Source organism: Astatotilapia calliptera, chromosome 14 (genome assembly GCF_900246225.1).
Source record: "Astatotilapia calliptera chromosome 14, fAstCal1.2, whole genome shotgun sequence".
Lineage (NCBI taxonomy): Eukaryota > Metazoa > Chordata > Actinopteri > Cichliformes > Cichlidae > Astatotilapia > Astatotilapia calliptera.
In genome coordinates this window covers 6,744,050-6,766,284 of record NC_039315.1, presented here as the reverse complement: position 1 = coordinate 6,766,284, position 22,235 = coordinate 6,744,050, and the positions used below count along the sequence as shown (strand labels likewise).

The following is a 22,235-nucleotide window of genomic DNA, read 5'->3' as shown; positions in this document are numbered from 1 at the left end:
CATTGTTCCTGGTCTTTTTGTCCTTTAATAAACTCTATCATTGACAAATATGACACCCAAGCAATCTTGTCACTATTATACATAATTTTGTCCATAGAAAGATTTATCCATATGCATACGTTTGTTTGTTTTTTTCTGTTTTCAAGTTCACTTATAGATTGCCACCATAATATTCACCTGCTGTGGCGACAACCTTGCTTGATGTCAGGAAGATAAAACGTCCATGACGTCTCATTTGTATAGCAGAAAAGCTATTTTCCCACAGTGGAATGCAGCACACGTGGGGGATTTTAAGAAAGTGTGTTTTAATCAAACTACTCAGTTTTCATGGACAGATTGGTAACTGCATAGCTGTCACCTATGCAGATAGCAGGGCCACAGAGCACCTTGTTTCAATTAGTTCTGGGATAGTGTTTGCTGCGGAGATGGCATCGACTATGGTCGAGTCACATGGGCTAAAATGGCTTTCTCCAAGGACATGTGTTCTGGAGAAATGGTGTCACTTGTCAGAATCTAATGAAGCACTCTCCTGGTTTAATCAATCCTCGCTCTCAGAAAAAGAGGTGGAAAGGAAGTCTAGGGGAAAAGGAAGAGAGGGAGGGGGAGGGATCTATAGCGAGGGAGATGAGTTTCATGTAATGGGCCTCTTCTTAGCAAATACCTCACTCATTTACATGCAGTTCAGAAATCTCCTGAGAGAAAGTTGACAAGTCGTCAGATCTGATTAATCAGCTAATTACCAACGGGTATCAGAGGCCGTGTTAAAAAATAGAGACAATTAAACAGCCTCACAATGTAAGTTATTTTGATGAATCCTTCTCAGCAGCCTTTAACTGTCTAATAGGAATGTCACTCAAGCAGTCACCCCTGTAAAATATTGCAGCTGAGAAAGCCACAGGAATAATGCGGTTAAACCTCAAAGATCCTCCCCAACTTAAGAGAGACAGAATCAGTCTTTCATTAAGATAATCAGCTTTTCCACCATCAGACTCTGTTTTTGTGCTTGGAACAAATCAATGCTGCCATCTTAAATTTCTTCCTAGAGCTTAATAAGTTCTGATGAATGGCTGTTTTGCAAGGATGGCCTTACAATTATGTCATTATCACCCCTGAGAAAGGATATGTGTGGTTTTATTCTTGGCAGCGCACAGTTTTGTGACATGTGGGAAAATTAGCTTCAGTGAGGGGGAAGTGCATTTGTTTACTCATTTTAACCTTGACTCACCCACACACCAGCACTCGTCTTTGAGAGATAGGGGCCAGAGTGAGTCAAAGACGTTGCATTATTCCAGCCATATTAGCAGGATCAGCTATGAATGATGATATCAGATCAGCTAGGGGTCAGCTAGTATGTGAACCTTTGGATGATTCCCCTTACAGCTTAGCAGCGCTAACTTTCATCTTCCTTTGTCAGAGCTGTGGCAGAGAGCTGCTTTAGAGAGCAGAGGTGCAGTCAGCTTTGCCACAGGGCTTTACCAGTTGGGTTAAACTGGATGGAGTGACAGCGTTCTCATCAATTTAGCAAGAAAGCGTGAGGATGGATCCTTCTGTAAGCACAGTCAACCGGTGCCAACATCTGTTCACGCTTCCCTGAACACGCAATAGTTGGCTGCCATGTGAGAAAATGAAGTTTAGAAAGAAGAGGTGGGGGAGAAATCCTAGTCATGTGCCAAAATTATTTGAATAAAAAAAAAAAAAAAAGTTAGACATGTATAGGTAATGTATTTATGTCACTGAAGGAGAAATTTGAGTTCGTCTGTCTGATTTTTAAAATTTATTTCCAGCCAGACAGCATCGGGGAAGTGAAAGAGGAAGAGAGGGCATGAAACTGTTTACAGGCCTTTATGTAACAGCCTGTGTCAACTTCTAGTGTTCACTGGTTGTCACTTCTTCTTTCCTTCTAGTCCTACAACACTATAATGTGCAAAGACAGTAACACACAGTGATAGTGAGAGAAGGTGACATTGATTTAAGAAAAAAAAGGCCTATGTGGTTTTTTATTTACATTTCTTCTTCACCGGAAGCAAATGAGGTTATTGTCAGGAGAATTCAGTATGCCTATATAATGATTGTGAATGCTTACCCGCCAGGTTGGCAGGAAAGCAGCAGCGGGTAATGGGAAATAGCACAGGGAGCTTCCTCAGCATAAATTTAAATTACTGACAAGAAGATGCTATCTGAGCTGACATTAGATCTTTTAATTGCCTTAAATATTATCACGACTCTAACTGGTTGTGAAACACACCCTTAAAAATGTACTTAACTTCACTAGTCTAGATTGTTGCAAGATATTTTTTCTAAAATTTGATCTCTCAATTTTTTTTTTCCGCATAGGAAATTAACAGCTCAGGATTTAACATCCGGATTTAAAAAACAAGAAAAGAAAGAAAGAAAAAGATTAAAAAATTTTAATCACTCCTATTGGATTAAAAGTCTACTAAAACCTTATTGATTCTTCACTGTTATATTCCAGTTTCCATTACTGAAAGAGTCTTTGTAACAAAATATACCAAAAATAATCTTAAACTCACTTCAGTGACTTTGGGAAGATTTCAGCTTACATGTGTATTATTTAAAATACTTTACTGTCTCCGCATAACAGTAAATTCCAGTAGATAATGTAGTTTATTTTTAGCAGCTGTGAAACAGACATGGCGGTCAGTCCATTGCTGCAGGATCTGTTGGTTTTCTCAATGTGATAATGTGGCGATCGGTCAGTGTAATAAAACTTGCGAGACTACGGCAAGAACATCCTTGAATAAAACAAGTAATGCACCATATATTACTGACATCTAACAGCAGTGCCGCTACGTGCAGCCATTTGTCTCTTTCTTTTCTCTGACAGAGACAAGAGACATTATGATGTCAGCTTTGCAAAGGCTCCTCTAGCTATGTGAAATTTGTTTGTCTTCGCCTGTCATGGTGGAGTCTGTCTCAATCTGTGCGCTATAGCACATTGCGCTTCTCACATTGCCGCCTGCATTATTCATAGATTCAAAGGCCACATGTGTATATCCTGTATATTATTACACTGTCACTTCAAGCAGATGCAGGTTAAGGGAGCATTTTGAGGATCTTGGTCTTCTGCTCCCTTTGCTAGCTTGTTATCACCCTTGAACTTCCTGCTTCTGCAAACCTACAAGGGTTTTGGTGTGCAGGCTGACAGAGTGACTTCTAGCCCCCACGTTCTCACTGCGGGGAGGGGGAGTTGCTCTTTGCTCAGATCCTGCCAAGATCACACCTCATTATCCAAATGAGACATTAGCATGGCCCGTTCCCTCGCTTGCACAGCATAGGCCGCCCCATAAAGTCTCTTCTGTGTTCTGTGCTGTGCCAGGGGAAAGCACTGAGGGGGAAGATATTGTGGCTGCAGCTCATTTTGCATAAAATGGAGGAGGGAAGTGCTCACTGTGTAAAAAGAGTCTTTTTTTTATATTTGGAGAAGAAGAGATAACCCGGCTGGAGATGTGAAATGCAAATGTCACCAGGGGAGAGCATGTGAGAGCAGAGCAGCTGAGATCGTAGTGATTTATCTTAACATTTGTTTCTGCATGGCTTGCTGTTTCTGCTCTCCGGAGGATATGCAGAGGAGAGGGATGTGGCAGACAGATGGAGCAGGGGGATTGGCTGAGCCCCTTCGGCCCAGCTCACCTCCTCTGTCCTCCTCCTCCCTGTCCACCCATGTGGTGTTGGATCTGTCACGCCTCCATGAGAGCCTGATGAAGTAGGTCAGACGCTGTCCCGGGGTCTGACCACTGGCTCCGAAGCTGCTGCTGCTGCTGTTGGTGATGCTTTGTGGTGACTCACTCATTACGCTCAAAAATAACAACAGGGGGAGAAAATAAAAGGGGGGGGGACAGAGAAAAAGCACAGGGTAGGATGGTGTGGTAAACAAACAGCTCGCTGACCTCTTGCTGACTTAATACGTGCTAACATGCAGATTTGTTTGCTGCATGTCTGCTGACCCAATAACTCAGCTGCACATCACTTTGACTAAGCACTGCAGCCGCAGATGCAAATGCATTAATAATGTTACCTGCGTAAACATGATTTTTTTAAAAGAGTTGCATTGGCATTTAGATGCTGGTGTAAATATTCATTGCTCATTAAGGGTGCATTAAAAATGATTATTGCCCCGTAGCGCAAAATGACGGATATTATACTTGCAAGAGGACCAGCTTGCTTTCTGAAATGTTCTGGCGCGCCAGTATTTTCCTGTACTTTCAAATGCGACCTTCATGTCGGATTACTGTTATAATAGTCATAACAATGGCGGCTTTGTTTATTTCAACTACAAATAACCATATATGAAAGCAGAGAGTCGGTGGTGTGAATTCTTGGTCTCAGTCAGAGATGACACGCTGTTTCTGCTGAGAGGAGATGAAAACAAGAAACAGTCGCTGTTTTTCTGACTCGATGGTCCTGCAAGTTGCTGCATGTTCACACGTTGAGGCTACAGATGATGTCACCCGTGTTTTGATTCCAGTAGTTTCACAGCATTGTCTCCTCCAGCATATCCCATCCTTCTAACCCACTGGTTTTATGACAGGGAATTGGATTTGAATTTGTGGGAAGCTTTTAATGGCACAAGTGAGGTGAGCTTGTGTCTCCGAAGTCAGTGGAAGCAAAAACAATCTATAGTGACAAACGGGAAGAAATGGCAGCTATTGGGAGGGAATATCTGATAGGCTGAAAAAGAGATTTGCCCCAGCCGCAACTCTCAAAGCAGCATGTTAAATTCCTGTCAGTGATGAGCTTTTATTCGTCGTGGCAGCATCACATTTCCATGACTTCAAAACCACTGGCAAATTCAGACAAGAGAGGTGATGAGGATCTGTTAAATCAGTGAATTAATGTGTCTTCTCTGATTGTGCCCTTCCTCACTCACTCACTCGCTCATTATGCCATTCTTTATTTTGTGTTGTCACTCCTCAAGCTCTTAAGGCGTTTGCTCAATCGTTTTCCTTGTTGCCACTCCTCAACTTCTTAGAGTAGCCCTCTATGTTCTTTTCATCTTTTGTTGTCAGCTGCTTGTTCCTCCTTTAGTCATATTAAAACACCACTCCCAGCGCCACTCTTTGAAAATCCTCTCTCATTTTCCCAGCTTCTTTCATAACCTTGTCCAAGTGATTGCGCTAAGTCTCAGGAATGTTTTTACCTGTCTCTCCTCCTTTTTTTTCATGTGCAGACATGACTGGAGCACACCCAGTAACAGTATCTGCAGGACGGAGTTATGAAACTGTTTCTCTCACTTTAAAGCCCCCTCTGCTTTCTACAATCATTTCCCGCACTATCTCCGAGCATCTGCTGCTTCTACATTGAAATGCAAACCCCTGCTCAGAATACATGTTGTTTTCTGAAGCCACAAATCATTTTTATTACAAAATATATATGCATGTATATTATATATACACAGCATTTATTCATTTTTTTTCTTAAGTCTCACTTGTGTTTTGCACAAATGACTCAGATGAGAAGCTCTCATTGCGTTGTGAAGAAAACATATTGTGTCACTTGGGTATTTGGAGGTAGTAAATCATCCACTTGATCATGTCAGATGTGAGGGTTCAGAGTGGTATGAATAACCCAATACGAAATGGCATTGTTGTTAGAGTAGCTGTAAGATTTCCTGTTATTTTTTCCCCCCTGTATAAATCTATCGTGCCTCTGGATTGAATTATAGTCTTTCACAGCACATCCTTCCACCTATTAATCTCAATACTACATTTTATTCGTTGCAACTAAAAGTTCCCCCACTATCTGCATTTTTCCTCACGGGTGTTAATAGACATTGCCTTTTACAGCGTGGAACAGTATCAGGGCCATTGTTGTGCTGCTGAGGTCTTTTTTGATCTGTCCATTGGCAGGTAATGCCGGCAGCGAAGGCGCGCTAGTGAAACGCCTCCTCATTTTTCTGTGCTGTCAAACACCTACATAACCCAGCCATTCATTTCATTTATTTTTGGATTATATAAGGTGATTAGCTTGCACCCTAGCTGCTCTAATTTAACATAAATTCACAGAGTCCGTGAACTAGACAAAGCTGCTGTGCTGGAGATATGTTCACGTATGCACATGGCTGGTGGTGTGATTTCACAGAGGGATAAGCACAGAGAGGAAATGCGCTGGGTAACATGGTGAGAGCAGACAGTCCTCTTTGCCAACACGGCGTTTTAAGTTGCAAAATAGAAGCAGTGTTCCTGTACTGCACTCAGTGATTTGATGAGCAATTTCTGGTCTTTCTGAGTTCCTCTCTCTCCCTTAAAGTGCCCCAAACACAGAGCTGAAGCTATCTAAAAACATCAGTAGTCCTCCTTCCATTGCCGCTCCAGTAAAACAACTTAATACCTCCTTTCGAAAACGCAATTTGTTGTTTTTGGTGCAGCAGCTTGCAAAGCTTCCTCCAGGCTGGATACACCAGCCTAAAACCCACAAAAAATACCTGGAGGTTTACAACCTCTTTCGTGTCTGTGCTTTTTTTTTTTTTTTAAATGAACACTTGTACAGTTATTAGTGTTGACATTCACATTCGGCAAATACGAGTGTCAGAGGTAGCTTCGCTTGATGCTTTATAGCAATGAAGATGGCAGGGATCACCTTCTTTCACTGCTGCTATTCTGCAATTTAAATGCTCTGTCCTTATGTTTTTCACCTCTTTAAATGATGGTAAATATGGAGTCTTGGCAACCTTTGAAATGCAGTACAATAATCTCCCTAATTAAGATTGAATAAGGGGACTGATGAGAGCAAAAACAGATCCTAGTTACAGACGAGGGCAGTGAAGGGGAGAAGAGAGGATTACAGGAGAATATTTTTCCTTTTCTCTTTGCCCCTTCAATCCTCTGGATTTTCACCCGTCTTTGGACTTGGTGAGAGGAAGTGTTCTCTAGCAGGGGTGACCTGGCTCTGCTCTCTCATTGATGTGTGTAATGAAGGCCTGTGTCTGAATAATCCCATTAGGTGGTCAGATTAAAACCTGAGCTGATATTTGAGACTGTGCCCGGCACGGCTATAGAAATTGGAGAGCTTTGCTGTCGGCCCTTGGAGAAAGGGTCCAGATGAAGAGCGGCTACGGAGAGCGACCGTGTTTGGGAGGTCTCGTCTGTAGACTGATAAAGTGCCATTGTAATTAAAGCAGAGCGGAAGGCTTTAGTAGCTTCCTAACTTCACTCACTACCATCATTTTATACTTGAATTAGGTTTGAGATTCATCATTTCCAGTAAAGAGCATTTCTCACCATGTGTAATGGCTTTGATTCACCCGTTAAGGGCAATAATTTGAAAAAGATTTTCTGCTTAAGTGGGAAATTTGTCTTTTTTGTGTTGCTTGATGAGGATGGCTTAGATTTGCTGTTATTGCAGTGGTGTTCTGATTCACCTCTATCCGACTTACTGATTACGCGTGGGGATAATTTATCTCCAAGGAACATTTAGGATTGCTCAACATAAACCTTCATTTTTGTTCAATTATCACCCATTACTTGTAAATGAGCTTCAAATTTCAGAAAGACACTTTGCCCATGCATATTTTCCCCACCCCTGTTAGATCAACACACATACAATTCTGATCTCGGTTGTTGCCTTTAAAACCTTTAATAAGCACCATAAATCATTTGTGTGCATGTTGTACAGACTACAGCTGAAATTCAGTCGTAAAAATGTCATAAAATAAGAAACGCATCCTTTTTCTTTTCGAATACAGCTAACGTATTTAGTGTTATCAGTGTGTGTTACATTATCATGTGCCTAATGGGCGTGTAATTAAGCAGTAAGACTGGAAAGACAGTATCAGAAGGAAATGAAAAAGCAGCATGTATTTCACCTATATTGCTTTTCCCTGCCTTTTTTCGGACTTTACATACAATTCTCTGGTTTGCTCCGTGTGAACAGGAAGCTCATTCCTTTGTTTCTCACAGTCTCGTATTCCCTTCTTCCAGGCCTTTCCCACACCATTTGTTTAGTAGATGGTGTAACTGTGTTGTATCCCCCTACCTTTCTGTTGAGGATTCAGTGTTCACCATTGAAGTTAAATGTGCTTCTGCTCTGCCGGTTTACCTAAGCACTACCTATGCGCCTCAAGGCTTTGATCACATTTCAGATAAAAAGTCCCTCTTGTCTGTGTGCTCTAAGGAGCTTTGCACAGTTTGTAGTTTCAAGTGAAGATGTACACATACGGGACAGCACTTTCATGTTAGTTTTACTGTATGCTGCACCCACATTTGACTCAAAAGTAGTCCTTTTGTTTTGTGTTTTTTTTGTTTTGTTTTGTTTTTTCCTGTATGTACGCTGTGCACTCTCTAAATGGTGGACTGAACACAGCGCCTCATTTTAGTGATGCTATGGACATGGCAGTTGGGAATTTGAATTTTGAATGTCAGTATAGAGTCAACATATTCCTTTGGCTTTTGCAAGGTGAAATCGCAGCCTTCATACTCTAGCATCTTTGTCATTATCTCTCACAGGCCATTAGTCATATTCGCTCTGTTCTAGATTGGAGAACACCGAGGCTTATGATAATTTTCTCTCTTTTCCTCCTCTCTCTGTAGTCAATAATATATATTTTTCATGGAGGCATATGCTATTTTTTGCCGTGTGCTCCTCTGCTTGAATGGAAGAGCTTCGTGTTTATCAGCTCTCTAAGTGCATCATGGCTGTGTATGCTTGGCTGCTGATAATCATCTCTGGCAGTGCTCTTTCATTTCATTACCACGATGCTGGTGATCAAAATGTCTTGTTTTAATTATTTATGCTGGACTGTACTGCAGTATATCGTTGAATATGTTTACTTTGACTTGTAAGTAAAACTTGTTAACTGAAGAGCCATATCAATTATAAACCCATCTCCGAAATGTTAGGATGCTGTTTAAAGTAAGAATAAAAACAGAATGATTTGCAAGTAGCGCAGTGCCTATGTTCATCAGGAACAGTACAATACCAATGTGCTGGGGACAGGTCTGGACAGCAGATAAGCCAGTAGACTCCTTACAGAGACATGTCTTAAAAAGACAAAAGGAAAAAAAGAAGTAGTGCATGTAGGACCACCTAGTTATCACAATGACGCATTTTAGACCATGCACTGCTCCACCCTGGTTGCCTTTCTGCTGTTTAACTCAAAGAATACGATTCTTAAAAATGAGCAGACATTTTCAACATTTGAAATGTTGTATTTGTACCACTTTCAATTGAATATAGGCTTTAAATCACTTGCAAATCATTTCATTCTCTTTTCATTTTACACAGCATCCCAGCTTCTCTGGAAATGGGGTTGTAATTCCTTCACTGTTTGCCTATTAAATTGTTTAATTTTCCTCCGCCTTCTAATCAGAGAAGAAATGATGGTTAATGCATGCTGACAAAGCTTCATTTACTTTAATGTCTTCAGTCATTTTACTCTTTGATGGTGTTCTGTGGTGGACTGGCTGGTTTTTTCATTATTTCTGCGTCTAAAACTGCATGTGGCTGTAGCTGAGCTTTTACGATATGTCACTAAAGACTACTGTTGGGCTGGGAGGGGGTGTTGTCGTGGGGCCAGGGGTCCTTCCCTTTCCCCTTTGCTTTTCCGTCCTTGTCTCCCTTACTCCATCTTTCCTAAAAAAAAAAAAAAAAAAAAATGCACCTGCACAAACGCACCTCTTCCCACCAGAGCACTGACACACTCCCTTCCATCTGTGTTTTCCTACCCAGAAATTCCTGTCCCCACCTACGGTGGCACCACACATGTCCCACAGGAGCAACACAATGCAGGTGTCGCCATCGGGGGTGCTGTGGGGGGTGTTGCCCTCTTGGGTCTGGCGGCCATACTGCTCTTCATATTCCTGCGCCGCCGCCAGCGCACCTTCAAGGGAGACTACAGCACCAAGAAACATGTGTTCGGAAATGGGTACAGCAAGGCTGGTGGGCTGCCTACCCACCCCCCCATCCCTAAGAACTTGCAGTACCCGGACGACTCGGACGAAGAGAAGAAACCCGCCCAGATTGGTACCACTGGAGGGTTTGAGGCAGGCGACCGTGATTTCGATGCTGAATCAGACCTGAAGAGGCCCTATTTCACTGTGGATGAAGGAGAGAGCCGAGATTACGATGAGCGGACTCTGGCTTTCCAGTATGAGCCTGAATCTGAAATAGCCGATGATATGATCTCTCAAACCGATGGTTCTGTCATTTCTAAGAAAGAATGGTATGTGTAGTGGCATGCAACAACCAAACCAAACAACCCTTTGTCCCCCACCTCCATTCCACCTCACCCTTCACCTCCATCACGACCCCCACCCTCCCATTTATCAAACTGCACTATCATAGTCCCTCTTTTGGTCACCCTAATATCCCGCCCCCTTTCACATCTGACCCCATCCAACTAATATCAACTAGAAAATCAAGTGTCTATTTAAAGTGCTAGCAACATCAACTTCTCAGCATTGGTATCAGTACCATCAGGTGAATGGGCAAAGTGTACAAACGAAGGTATGTAGATGGACACACTGTTGCTGACATACAAGGTCGGTGTGGTGATTGGTCGATTAATCCTGGTGTATTCTTCATTTCGTGTATTTTTTCATATTATAAATGTGTTAAATGTATAAAAAGAGACAGCAGGTTGAGGTTTTGCTGAGCACATTTGTGAAAGTCCTACACTGGATGTTCAGTTTGTTTTCTTTTTCTTTCTACATTAGCATTGCAGTTTTGTTATTGTTTTTATAAATGTCTTTTTGTATGATTTTTAAGTGACCAGAGAACTGAGAGTTAAGTGTCTAACATAATTACAGGTGGAGTTCTACGTGTGTGTAGTTTTGTGGTCAAATGTTTCAGAGAAATTGGGGGGGGGGAAATGGGATACATACTGTTTCTCAGTGGGGTTAGCGTTACTAATTTTTATATATTCACAGCATTAAAACACATATGTTAATGCTGTTTTCCAAAGGTGTGGCTAGCATTTCTTGACCCCCTGTGTTTATGTGCTCGACTTGTTTCTTTACCGAGAGGAAGTCAGTCTACTGAGCCATATGGACATGGCAGTAACATATAAATATCCAGTATGCTTTTTTTTTTTTTTATTAATTTCAAGCGTTAGTGCCCTTATTGTTGCAGCAGTATAGCCGAGGAGAGAAGGGCTGCAATTGTATCATACAAAACAGTTTCTACTTTTCAGTGGTGCATCACAGTCATGTCCAAAAGACACTTGGTGAGTTTCACAGGGAAATCTTCAAAAATGCTCTGAAATGTCATGATTGTCATTTGACTTGAACAGTTTGACTTGTGTACACAATCTCGAAATCTTACCACTGTAATGAAATGTCTGTCTTTTGCATTTAGCTGTCATAATTATATTTTTTTCTGACCCTCTTTTTTTTTTTTCTTCTTCTTTTCAAATGGATGTCAGTCAAAAGTGTCTGAGGAGTTTTCCTGTAACGACTCTGTCTCTCTTTATAATTGTGACTTTACTGAATAGTTGGCTTACATCAACAGCATTTTCTATGAGGAGTCATCCATGGACACAAAGGACACAAATAGGAGAAACTGATGTTTTCATTTCAGTCTGAAGAGAAAACATGCTAACAAGTAAAGGGAATTTAAAATATGGTGGCCCTTCTGAAGTCACCTGCTGCTTTCATGATGCTTTTGTTCATTTTCTTTTGCTTTTTAAGTGACTATCCAGAGATTTTAAGGTGGTTTTAAAATTATAAGAGTTGCTTCCTTAATTTTGGCATCTCAGTCTGCTAATGGGGAATCAATGACTCTGTCTGCAGGCTCTCTATATACTATATCTATATATGTTTTTAAAATCACCGCTAACAAGTGCCAGTGGATGCTAGCATAGCTAATGACTTGTTTCTCTCCTCAGCACAGAGGTTCATTACACAATCAGCAAAATGTATTTGCATCAAAAAAAAAAGCGCAATGTGAAAAATTGGTTATAATGGAAGCATTGGAGGAAATCTATCAATGTAAACGACATATCTGACTGGCTCTGAACAATATAAATACTGTATTAAGCCTTATTTTATGCATGTTTTGTGTGTGGGAGTGGAAGTGCATATGTTGCTATTTTTTTCCTATCAGTTCCAGTGTGCTTATCCTCATTTGCAGCTCAGAAGACTACACTTTGTCGGTGTCGTCAGTATTGACAGAGGTATGAGTTCCTAGGTACACAGTACCCAGCAACAATTTTGCAGTTAACACAAGAAAAGTGTAAAGTATATATAAATATATATAGAATAATAAAAATGAAAAAAATAACATCTCTGTGAGAGCAGTTCCCTCTGCTCGAGATGTGAATGTTTTACAGTCCACGCTTGTCTACTGTATGTTTTTAGATGAGCATGTTAATCATGAACCTCAAACTATATTGTATTTTCAAAACAAATCAGCATCACAGTATGGGGAATTGTTTTTTTTTAAGTCTGTTAGTCTCAATTTAGTTAGTCAGCCTTATTTTCTAAAGCCTTACTTCTTTTCTGTTAAGTGCATCTACTATGGAGTGAGGAGTACAAGGTCTGCCACTGAAGGTTTCAGAGGGGGAAGCTCATTGACAGCAGTGGGGTTGCTACTTTCAATATTCTGAAGCAAAATACAGTTTTATAGTCTTTACTTTATTGTTCACCTGCAGGTGGAGTGCTTTGCTGTAACTTTTGAACTTCACACAGTTTGCATCACAGCATAATAGACACAAACATATCGAAAGCATCCTTTGTTCATGCATTCAGTGCCTGTCAAAGTTAGGAGGCATGGGGTAGTCTAAACAGTTACTGCTCCACCATTCAAGCTATTCATACCCAGAATAATATCGTGGATATTATTAAACTACAATGCAGACCGCAAACCTGTTAAATATAAGACAGCTTATGGTCGCTTGCTTACAGTGAATATTATAGCAGGTATAGAGGAGCTTTAGCAAGGTACAAACAATGTGTGTACACCTGATCTTTAAATCAGCTAATTCTGCACTAATTCTGAGAGTTGAACACCTGAAGAGATCTAACCTTTGCAACTTGGTTGCACGTCGCTGAATTTTCTGAGCACAACATTTGAAACGCTGGTCCAGTTAAGAGAAATTCAACTTGTACTTACAAACATCACCCCCTTTTAAAGCACAATTTTAAGGTTTCATCTGACATCTAACATCAGTTATGTAACCACTGCCACACTTGCTTGTCAGATATGTTGGCATGAGAAAGCCTTTTATTTTGGGGTCAACAGTCTGTATAGTTGTATATGTAAACATTGTCTTCATGTCGTTGGGGTTTTATGAGTTTCTATTTTGTAATACTGACTGTAATTTCATTCCATCCTAATCTCTCTTTTTTTTGTATGTTTCAGTATGTTTCAACATTCCACTGTAAATAATGTACATAAGGTTGAGATTATAGTTGGGATTTATTTCGGGACAGCCGTGTAGGGACCCTGTCATGTAAAATATGCCTATTTTGACCACAAACATGGAGACTCGATGATGGATAGATGATGTTGATGCATAGCTTATTTCCAAAGTCCCACCTAAAAATGCTCCCCTAGTACATTTTTTTAATATGCCAGTAGTGGCTTCACTGTTGGGGGTAATGCATACAGTGTGTCGATGTAATGTTATTAAAAGAAAGTCAAAAGAGAGAAATTGTCTGTATGCAGCCATGTGAATGTATATTTCTGAGGGTGATACAAATACAAAAAACAAAAAAATCTATTGTTCAATTGTGATGACCCAGTGAAGTAACTTGTATTTGTTTTCAGCATTAAATGAGTTCAATAGTCAAAAGCGTTCTGTCCCAGTTCACTGATTGGATAGATGTGTGTTATCTGATTGAATATGGTTTATGTCTGCAGCACATTTCTTATCGCTGTGTATTGATTTTGGTAATTGCAGCTTTTTCCCAGTCGGTTCGACCAGTAATTTATCCTTGTCACCTCATGCCGGTGCTTATTTGGACTTTTTTTTTTTATTATTATTATTATTTTCTTGTGAGCCTTAAATGTAAGACATGATACGTTTGTTCTGTAAATAAATAAGACTACAAATAAATCAAATTTAACAAACATAGACCTTGTTAGTACAATATTTAACAATTTCAAAAAGCACAAATAGTGTCCAGGCTACAGCGGGACAGTTCTCTTTGTACCTTATCGATCTGTTCACAGTCATTGCTGTAGTTCACTGTATTTTTTTTTAACCTTATGAGAAAAAGACGACAGATTCAAAGCGTTTTTCAAAGCTACAGTTTCCATATGTGAGTTACTTTAGTATAACGTATGTCTTCATTTTATCTGAAGTTAACACAAGACAGATAAAAGGATACATACAGTATATAATAAGAGCCTTTGATGGTTATAACAGTAGTTTTTGGTATTTTTCTACTTTAATTGGGGAGCAAAAACTGTCAGGCAGATGTTGATTTTGAGTTCAGTGCTTAATGAAGCTACAGTGATATGATGAGAGAGGCCCAGTGTAGAGGCAGACAGATCTGTCTCAGACTGTGGGACTCAAGTGCAGACATCTGCATCGTGCACATTAAGAACAGCCCAGAGTTTGCAGCTGTTGCCATCCATTTGCTAAAAGAGCCCTTTGTAGCCCAAGGGGCTTTGATGGCACATAGGCTTTTAACATGCATGGCCATCTAGTTTTTTCTCCTCCTAATAGAGCCAGGAATGGAATTCTACAGCATATCCTCTATCAAAGTACTTTTTGGATGAAATATGGCTAGATTCCTGTTCTAAAGTATGTTCCTCCTGGGTCATAAATTCAAAAGCGAGTTTGTTAAAGTGTCTTTTACAGTGTGTGATGTCACTCCACTTAACATGGAGTGCAATAAGAGAATACAGATTACTCTAACATATTATGAATGAGAAAATTGAAAAACAATCTGACCGTGCCTGTCATTATTTATGTATTTCATTTTGTCATTAAATCAAGTTCCGAAATGCTTTATATTCAAATTTGAAGAAATCTTCAGTACTTCAACAGTTTTCATACATTTTTGTGGTGAATCACATACCAATTCGATTTAGATTTTTCTTTAGACGTCTGTTACATTTTGTAGGCCACAACTGTTCGCTAAATTCTGGTTTTAACCCAACCATCTGTGAGTTGTTGAGCTGCCAACAAGCCAGAAAAATAAATAAATAAATAAAAATATCAGTCTTAATGAGTTCAGGAAAGCACACAGACAGCCTACGACACGAGTCATTAAACTACAGTAATTAAATAGTTAATGATCATAGTGTATATTAATAAGCAATCCTTTGGGATGGCTTCAGGAGGAGAGTGTAGTCAATCAGTGAGGTGGCTTTTAGTAGCACTAGTTTGTTCCTTTAAGGCTACTTTGTGCACATATTTGCATACTGAAACAGGGAAAATAATATCTGATTTTGTCTCATTTAGATTTATAATGATTGCACTCGGCTGTGCAAGTCACATTGTGAAATATTTGTAATTGTTATTAAAATAAAATCAGATGATCATACCTGTGTCACAGACTGTCTTAGTTCCACAGTTTATGCATCACTCTTTCTAATACTGCGTTCTTATTTTAAATAAAATGTATTGTTATTTGCACTTGTGCTATCCCACATACACTCTGAACTTATATTGCAGTGATCCATAATGAAATGTATAACTCTGAGGGGCACATGTGCTCTCGTAATAAATATGCTGCAAGTATTTAAACACATTCCCAAAAATGATACCGTCTACCAATATACAGCTTTCAACCTTTAATCAACAATGCCATCTCAGTTTTGTTTTTACATTTACACAAACGGCCTCAGAAGTTAATGTTCTGTAGATGTGTTAAAAGATAAAATACTTCATTTTTGGAACATGATAAGATAATATGCTGATATTTCAGATCTTACAGCTTTGCTAGTGGCACTCTGAGAATGCACTTCATATCAGCTCTGAGTCCTTGTTAACATGTGCAGAATGACATAACCTGCCAGCAAAGGTGCCTCTCAAGTAGTAGTGATATTACTTGCAATTGAATTCTGAACACTTTCTGAACAATCGTTTCAACATTCTATCATGATTATATCAGGAATGTAATTTGTAATAGGAAGTTATGGGAAGACTAAACTTAGTTTCAAAATAATTAAATCTTTGTTTAAAGTTGCTAACAAATAAATATGCAATTTAAATTTGCTAATTTTAAAAATGTAATTGAATAACACAATGGTGGCAATATACTTGTTTGATGTTCAGCAGAACAGTGTCTGCTATGTTGGCTGATATACTTTTTTTTTAAACTTTGATAAATAAAAGTTGGGCTGATTTTAACTCCATCAGTGTTGTACTAGAAATCCCTAAAGTTCAAGGATGATAAAACATAATGTGATTCAGTTGCATATAATTTGTGTGTTAGCAAAATTAAAAACAGTAAGTGTACTACAAATTGTTTTTTAATTTAGTAGAACTTGAAATGTTTATCAGTGGGTAAACAATTAGCATTGCTCACCCAGAAAGATCAAGTACTGTATACTTGCAATAAATAAGTTGCCCTAACTTAGTTATCTGAAGTAAGCTTTACTTGGTTGTTTTGAGGTTATGAGTTTGCATCATTTTTTTAAGTTCTAAGAACTAATTAGATTTTACAGCATGATCGGAATGTAATAATCACATATAAACTGAAGCACTGGATATAGATTTAGTTTTTCTTATGACGGCGCTAAATACAAAATTTTAAGCATATTTTATCTGAGAGGACACTAATAACCGTGCCAGTCTTCATGGCACTGATCCAGTAGTTCTTATGTGATGATTTTGTCCAACAGAGAGAAAGGAGGACATCCAAAAGCAATGTTCTAAAGATACACACACAATGAACAAATTAACTAGAAATATTTGGTATGATACGCAGTTACAAGGTACAATCAAAAAGTTGCCAGGTAAATAAAATAACATAAAATACTCAGCAGATTTTCCCTTTTCTGATATTTTTGCATTTTAGCATTAATGTCTCAAACTGGCTCAACTTCCATGCTGAGGATCATTGGTGGTGATGAGAGCTGTGTCTTTGGCTAAAACCCAGCAGTTTTCAGTAGAAGAGTCCACAGTTTCCAAGCCCATAGAGCAGCTTGCTCTTTTTTTCCTTTTTGTTACATTTATGAGGTTGTACACTGTAAACTTGTACCAGTGGGTGCGACTGCCAACACTGTAGCTTTCTGAGGTCTCTAGAGGAGAATATTCAGCAGAAACAGACTAAACTCTGATGCGGGCACATGATGAAAAGCTGGACTTTTCTTGCCGCGTCAACACAATCAGCACCTGCCCCACTCACCAGATTTGCCTCCCTGTGAGATCTTCCACTTCCCCAAAATGAAATCAAGGTGAAGAGTCAGAATTTTGATAAAGTGCAAATCCAGTGTGCATCACAGATGCATAAGTACAAGTGGACCGATGGGACATCTGAACGATCTAAAAACAGCAGCCACCCAGACATGCAGAAGAACACGATATTAAACGAGAGACAGCTAAAATAAAATTAGGAGGGTTTTTTGTTTTTTAACTGCAGAGTTCTGGGATCTTGTACATCTGACATGTGCTGTTACATAATTTTAATAGAAACCTGCCAGGCAATTTACATGGTACATCAATTTATCCCATAATATAATATAAGACCCAGAGGCGCCTCATGCCAGCAGGCAAGGCAGGTAACCGTGTGGGCCCCAGGTGAGGAATAACAAACGTTAAACTGCAGCAGTGGCAATGCGCAAAGTTTGACGTGAAAGTCAGAGAGACCTCCCCAAGGGGGATCCACCTTACTCCTCTCACTCCCACTGCAAGTGGTGTTTATGATTCTGTTTAAACAAACCAAATGACTGACTGACAATCAATGAAAATGAAGAAGAGTTGTCCTTCTGTGAGAGAAAAAAGAAGGAAAGAGCAAGATAGTGGTGAGTCGAGCAGAATTTAATAATGATTAAATATAGTTATTATGAAAATAACTCAATGCTACTAGAATGTAATGTAACCATCATCACATTATATCCTTTGTTTACGTTGATATTTTACATTAGTTAAGTTAGCTGCCAGAGCAGCCTGGTGTGGCCATGATCACATAATATGTCATGTTCTGTTTTTTGGCATTTCAGTCCAGTCAAGGAAAAAAATCACTTAGTTGTGATATCATTATAAAGCTATAAGACACTGGCGTGGTCTAAATAGACTTTGCTATATTTTTATTTTAGAGGAAGGATGTGAAGGATTTTGTTTGTTTGTTTATTTTTCACAATTAGATCTCTCATTTTTTGTAGCCTACACAGGATAGTATGCATCAGTTACAACATAATAAATATAATGCAGGTAAATACAGCTATTATTAAATAAACATATTTCTAATGTCAGTGAAATTTGGATGTCTCCAGTAACTCTTTTTTTTGAGTGTATTTTTGGCAGCATTTTTGGCAGGCCCATTACTGTCATCATATGATACACTATTTTCAGCTTTTAACCAGTTATTTATAACAAAATGTCAGATTGATTTTCATGCCAAAAACAACTACAGCTCCATGAGAAACATCAGCAGATACCGCTGGTATCTATCCCTTGTGGTATTTTCATTGGTCATATGAGCAAATGTGTCCTAAGATGACTTGCGTCATCCCGTACTTCATTTCTGCATTTTGACTCTCAGTTCCCTGTTTATGTCTCCTCAGATTTCATCTCTCAGGCAACAAGTGGTGCGACCAAAGTTGACATATGTTTCCCTTGGAGCTCTATCCAATGCGAAGGCACAAAATTTGGAGACATAAACCTGCCATGACCAAACTGGGAAAATGAACTATGAGAAAGGCACATTCAAATCTCACGCCGTTCTTTCCATTCCCCAGATCCGCTCTTAACAATGAGCTGTTTTGTGCTGCACTGCTGCAGCTGACTGTATGATCCCACTAAAACAAGCACTATTGTAAATGACTATTGTTTCTAAAACACTAACACTGACACCTGGCTCAGTTTTCCTGTCATGTTTGGAGCTGATATGGTGTTTGCCATCCATTTAGGTCTTTCTCAATGCCTCTGTTTGTGTTTACAAAAAGAAAAAAATGTTTATGAATATATAAACATGGAGTGAGGCTGCTGCTCAAAATAAGCAGTGAAGTGATTCGTCTTCGTTGATCCTTCCATTGTTTGTTGTTATGTTATCTTTTGGCTTTTTTTCTGTTTCACGGTGTGCATCACTGTCCTTGCGAACCTCTAGTTTCTTGTGAAATGTGTACACTACCTCGTGCCTCCTTTAATGCAAATGAAGTCTTGAACTGTATCCTGTCAACTCAGAGCGAAGCATTTCCACTGGAGAACATAAATCCATTGCAGCTCACAAGCTGGACTGACCAGCCGCTGGACTCGTTCAGGAACAATGACATCATTCTTCCCCCACCTCCTCCTCAGCCAGAGGCACCGCTGCTGGGACTTAGCTCAGGTCCCATTGGTGTTTTAGCTCCAGGTTCTCCACTGGGATGCACCATCCCTGGAAACTTAAAATAAGAGTGCAAGCAGCTTTATACCTTTCAGTCCTGAAAAATGAATCAAAGGCTGCTAAAACAAAGCTCCTCGGATTATAATCCAGTGGGAATCATAACCGCCAGCACATATTGCCCTCTGTAACCTGACACAAATTACTGACTTCAAAACCACAGGCAGCTCTACATTTCAACAAAGCCACCTCATCTTGTATTTAGTGTAACCAAACATTCACTGTTTTCACAGACGATTTCTACAAAAGTGAAACTATGAAAATAATAGATTCCACCAGAAATGGTTCCACAATAAAGGTTGAGTTTTCATCAAAAAGCATTTAGCAAATGTTTGAGTGTGTTATTCAAAATAATAGAAAAATATCCATGAGAAATGAACAGCACACATTCATATTTCATCAGTTTTGTGCTAAAGAGCTGGTCGATGCGTTGGGCTTTTCCCGTGGAGCTTTCTGATTCGACCACATCAAAACAGTGAAATAAGTCACAAATCACAAAAGTAAAGCATGCAAGACATGATTGATCATCTATAAATAGAAAGGAATAACAACCAAAAATGATGTGTTCCCAAATGAAGCATTTATGTTGTATTTCAATGAATAACACGCCATTATTTATTTCTTTTATTTGTTTGCGGTCTCTCTCAGAGGTCAAGAGTTTTGCAATCATACAGTGGAATTGTTACTGCACTGTCAAATGTCGTTTCCATTGTGCTGAATGTTTTCTGATATTGTTTGCAAAGTTTTGTTTTTGTTTGATAGAACATATTTCACGTATAATCTGATCAATTAAGCATGCAGTTTACACCCCACTGATGGACAGAACAAGTAAATTCTATTTCCAGAAAATGTGAAATGATAATGAATTGGCAATTATTTGGATTAACCCAGGATCAGTCTGCTGAAATTATTATTGCCTATTATTTTGTAAATGAGATGGCTCATAACAAACTGCTTGGATCCTATGAATACATTTGTTGGCACCTTGAGGGATGTCTGCACTAGCTACTGGAGACACACACAGACACACACACCAGCCCTGCTTTGACACCCTCCCATTTTCAGAGCCAGTCATGGCGTGAGCAGCTCTGCTATCCAGCTGCGCATTAGCGTTCTCCAATTAAACTCAGCCATCCCAGAGCAGAACGAAAGGCCTAAACCCTCTGGTGAGAAAAGTGCTGACAACCCTCATCTACAAAGTCCTGCTGGGAATACTTTGTCCCTGTGACCATTTACCCAGTGTCATAGAAGTGGCGTGTGTGAGTGTCTGTGTGTGGGTTTAGGAGAGCCAGAGAGGAAGTTTGTGTGCATACCCTTCATCCCTTTGTTGACCAGTGCTTTTTTCTGCACTCAGCCTGAGTGACTTTAGACACAATAACAAATTAAAGTTTGTGCGCATGACCACTAATTCTTGATTTAGTGCGAAAATATGTCCTATTTCCTGTGCTTTTGAAGTTGGACTGATCAGTATTTTTATTTTTTATTTTTTGCGTGCAAGTCTTGTCAAGAGCTTAAATTTACTAAGAAAAGTTTAAATATAAATCCCTGGAGAAGCTGAATAAACAACTAGCATCCTCCTTAAAAGATGGGGCGTGGCAGCAGAAACAGAGAGCTAGATTGAATATAGGCACAATCATCCCCAGTCATACTGAAGTAGAAGTCCAGAACGTTCCTTCATCAGTGATGCCAACAAAGGATGATATCTGGTCTTAATTTTGTATGAAAACAAACAAACACAAAAAACATTTTTGTTTTTTTTACTTTTTAATTTTTTCTTAATTATGTTTTTGGATAAAATTCTACATCATTTACCAAGCAGATTATTTCATTACACAGATGGATTTCTGATTAAATGCACTATTTGCAATTATTAATATTAAAAATCAATGTAGCTTGATATACCTTACCCCCCTCCTCTTTTTTTCCCACTAGCCCAGTGGCAGGCTCATTTTACTAGCACTATTTAAATGACTAATGCTAAAGAGACAAAATTCTAATGGTTTTGGAAAGAAGAGACGATGAGCTTTATGAGGATCCTGGCGTATCACAGTAGCACAAAGCATTCACAAGAAAAATTAGCTCTGTTAGATTCTACCATGTAAAATTTAAACGGGTATCAAAAAATGATGGTATAATTTTATCATCATACACTTCCACTTACCGTAACCATTTTGGGCTAAAGAGAAAATTCAAATGGTTTCATAAAGATGAAAATTATTTTGTAATTTTACAGCCAAAATTACAAAATATCTCCAGGCGTGCTGTGTGATACTTGGGTAATAAAGGGTACATTTGTCATTATTATTATTAGTTAAAAACTCTAATTTTTATAGCTAACATCAAGAAATCATACATATCCCCATGCTGCTGAAAACTAGGGCACCGTATTATTTTTCCAATACCAGCACTTTCTCTTCAGCAGCAGAGCTGACAGGTCTTGCCACATTCGGCTTTGACATGTATCTATGAAAATTATCCTCCTGTTAAATCCAGCTCTTAGCCAGTGTCCTTGGTGATCATCGAGCATGAATCTGCTGCTCTTGCTGGGAAAGAAAACGAATCACAGGATGAGTCAAATTTCTCTCAGCATCATTATGTCAGTTGAAATTAAAATTTCTCTGTCTCCCAGACATTAGGCATGCCATGAAATGAACCTTCACCTGTTAAAAATCACTGAACCCACTGACTGTAGGGAGAGCTCTATAGTCAACATTCGGAATGATTCATCAACCCGGTTACCACAGAGTTTCAGCATCTGACAAATGGGACAAATGGGGTAAA

At 39.2% G+C, this 22,235-nt stretch overlaps 1 protein-coding gene across 8 annotated transcripts in view; it reads left to right on the top strand.

Annotated features, from left to right (window-relative positions):
- Positions 1-22,235, top strand: part of nectin1b (nectin cell adhesion molecule 1b) — a 156,154-nt gene that overhangs the window by 60,401 nt on the left and 73,518 nt on the right. Inside the window, exon 6 of one of the 8 annotated variants that reach the window (XM_026192908.1) lies at positions 9,685-14,029. The exons of the other annotated variants lie outside the window; for them this stretch is intronic. Coding sequence (XP_026048693.1) covers positions 9,685-10,187 — 503 coding nt within the window. The 3' untranslated portion in view covers positions 10,188-14,029. Of the gene's footprint in view, positions 1-9,684; positions 14,030-22,235 lie in introns of those variants that run through there. 8 annotated transcript variants of the gene reach the window in all.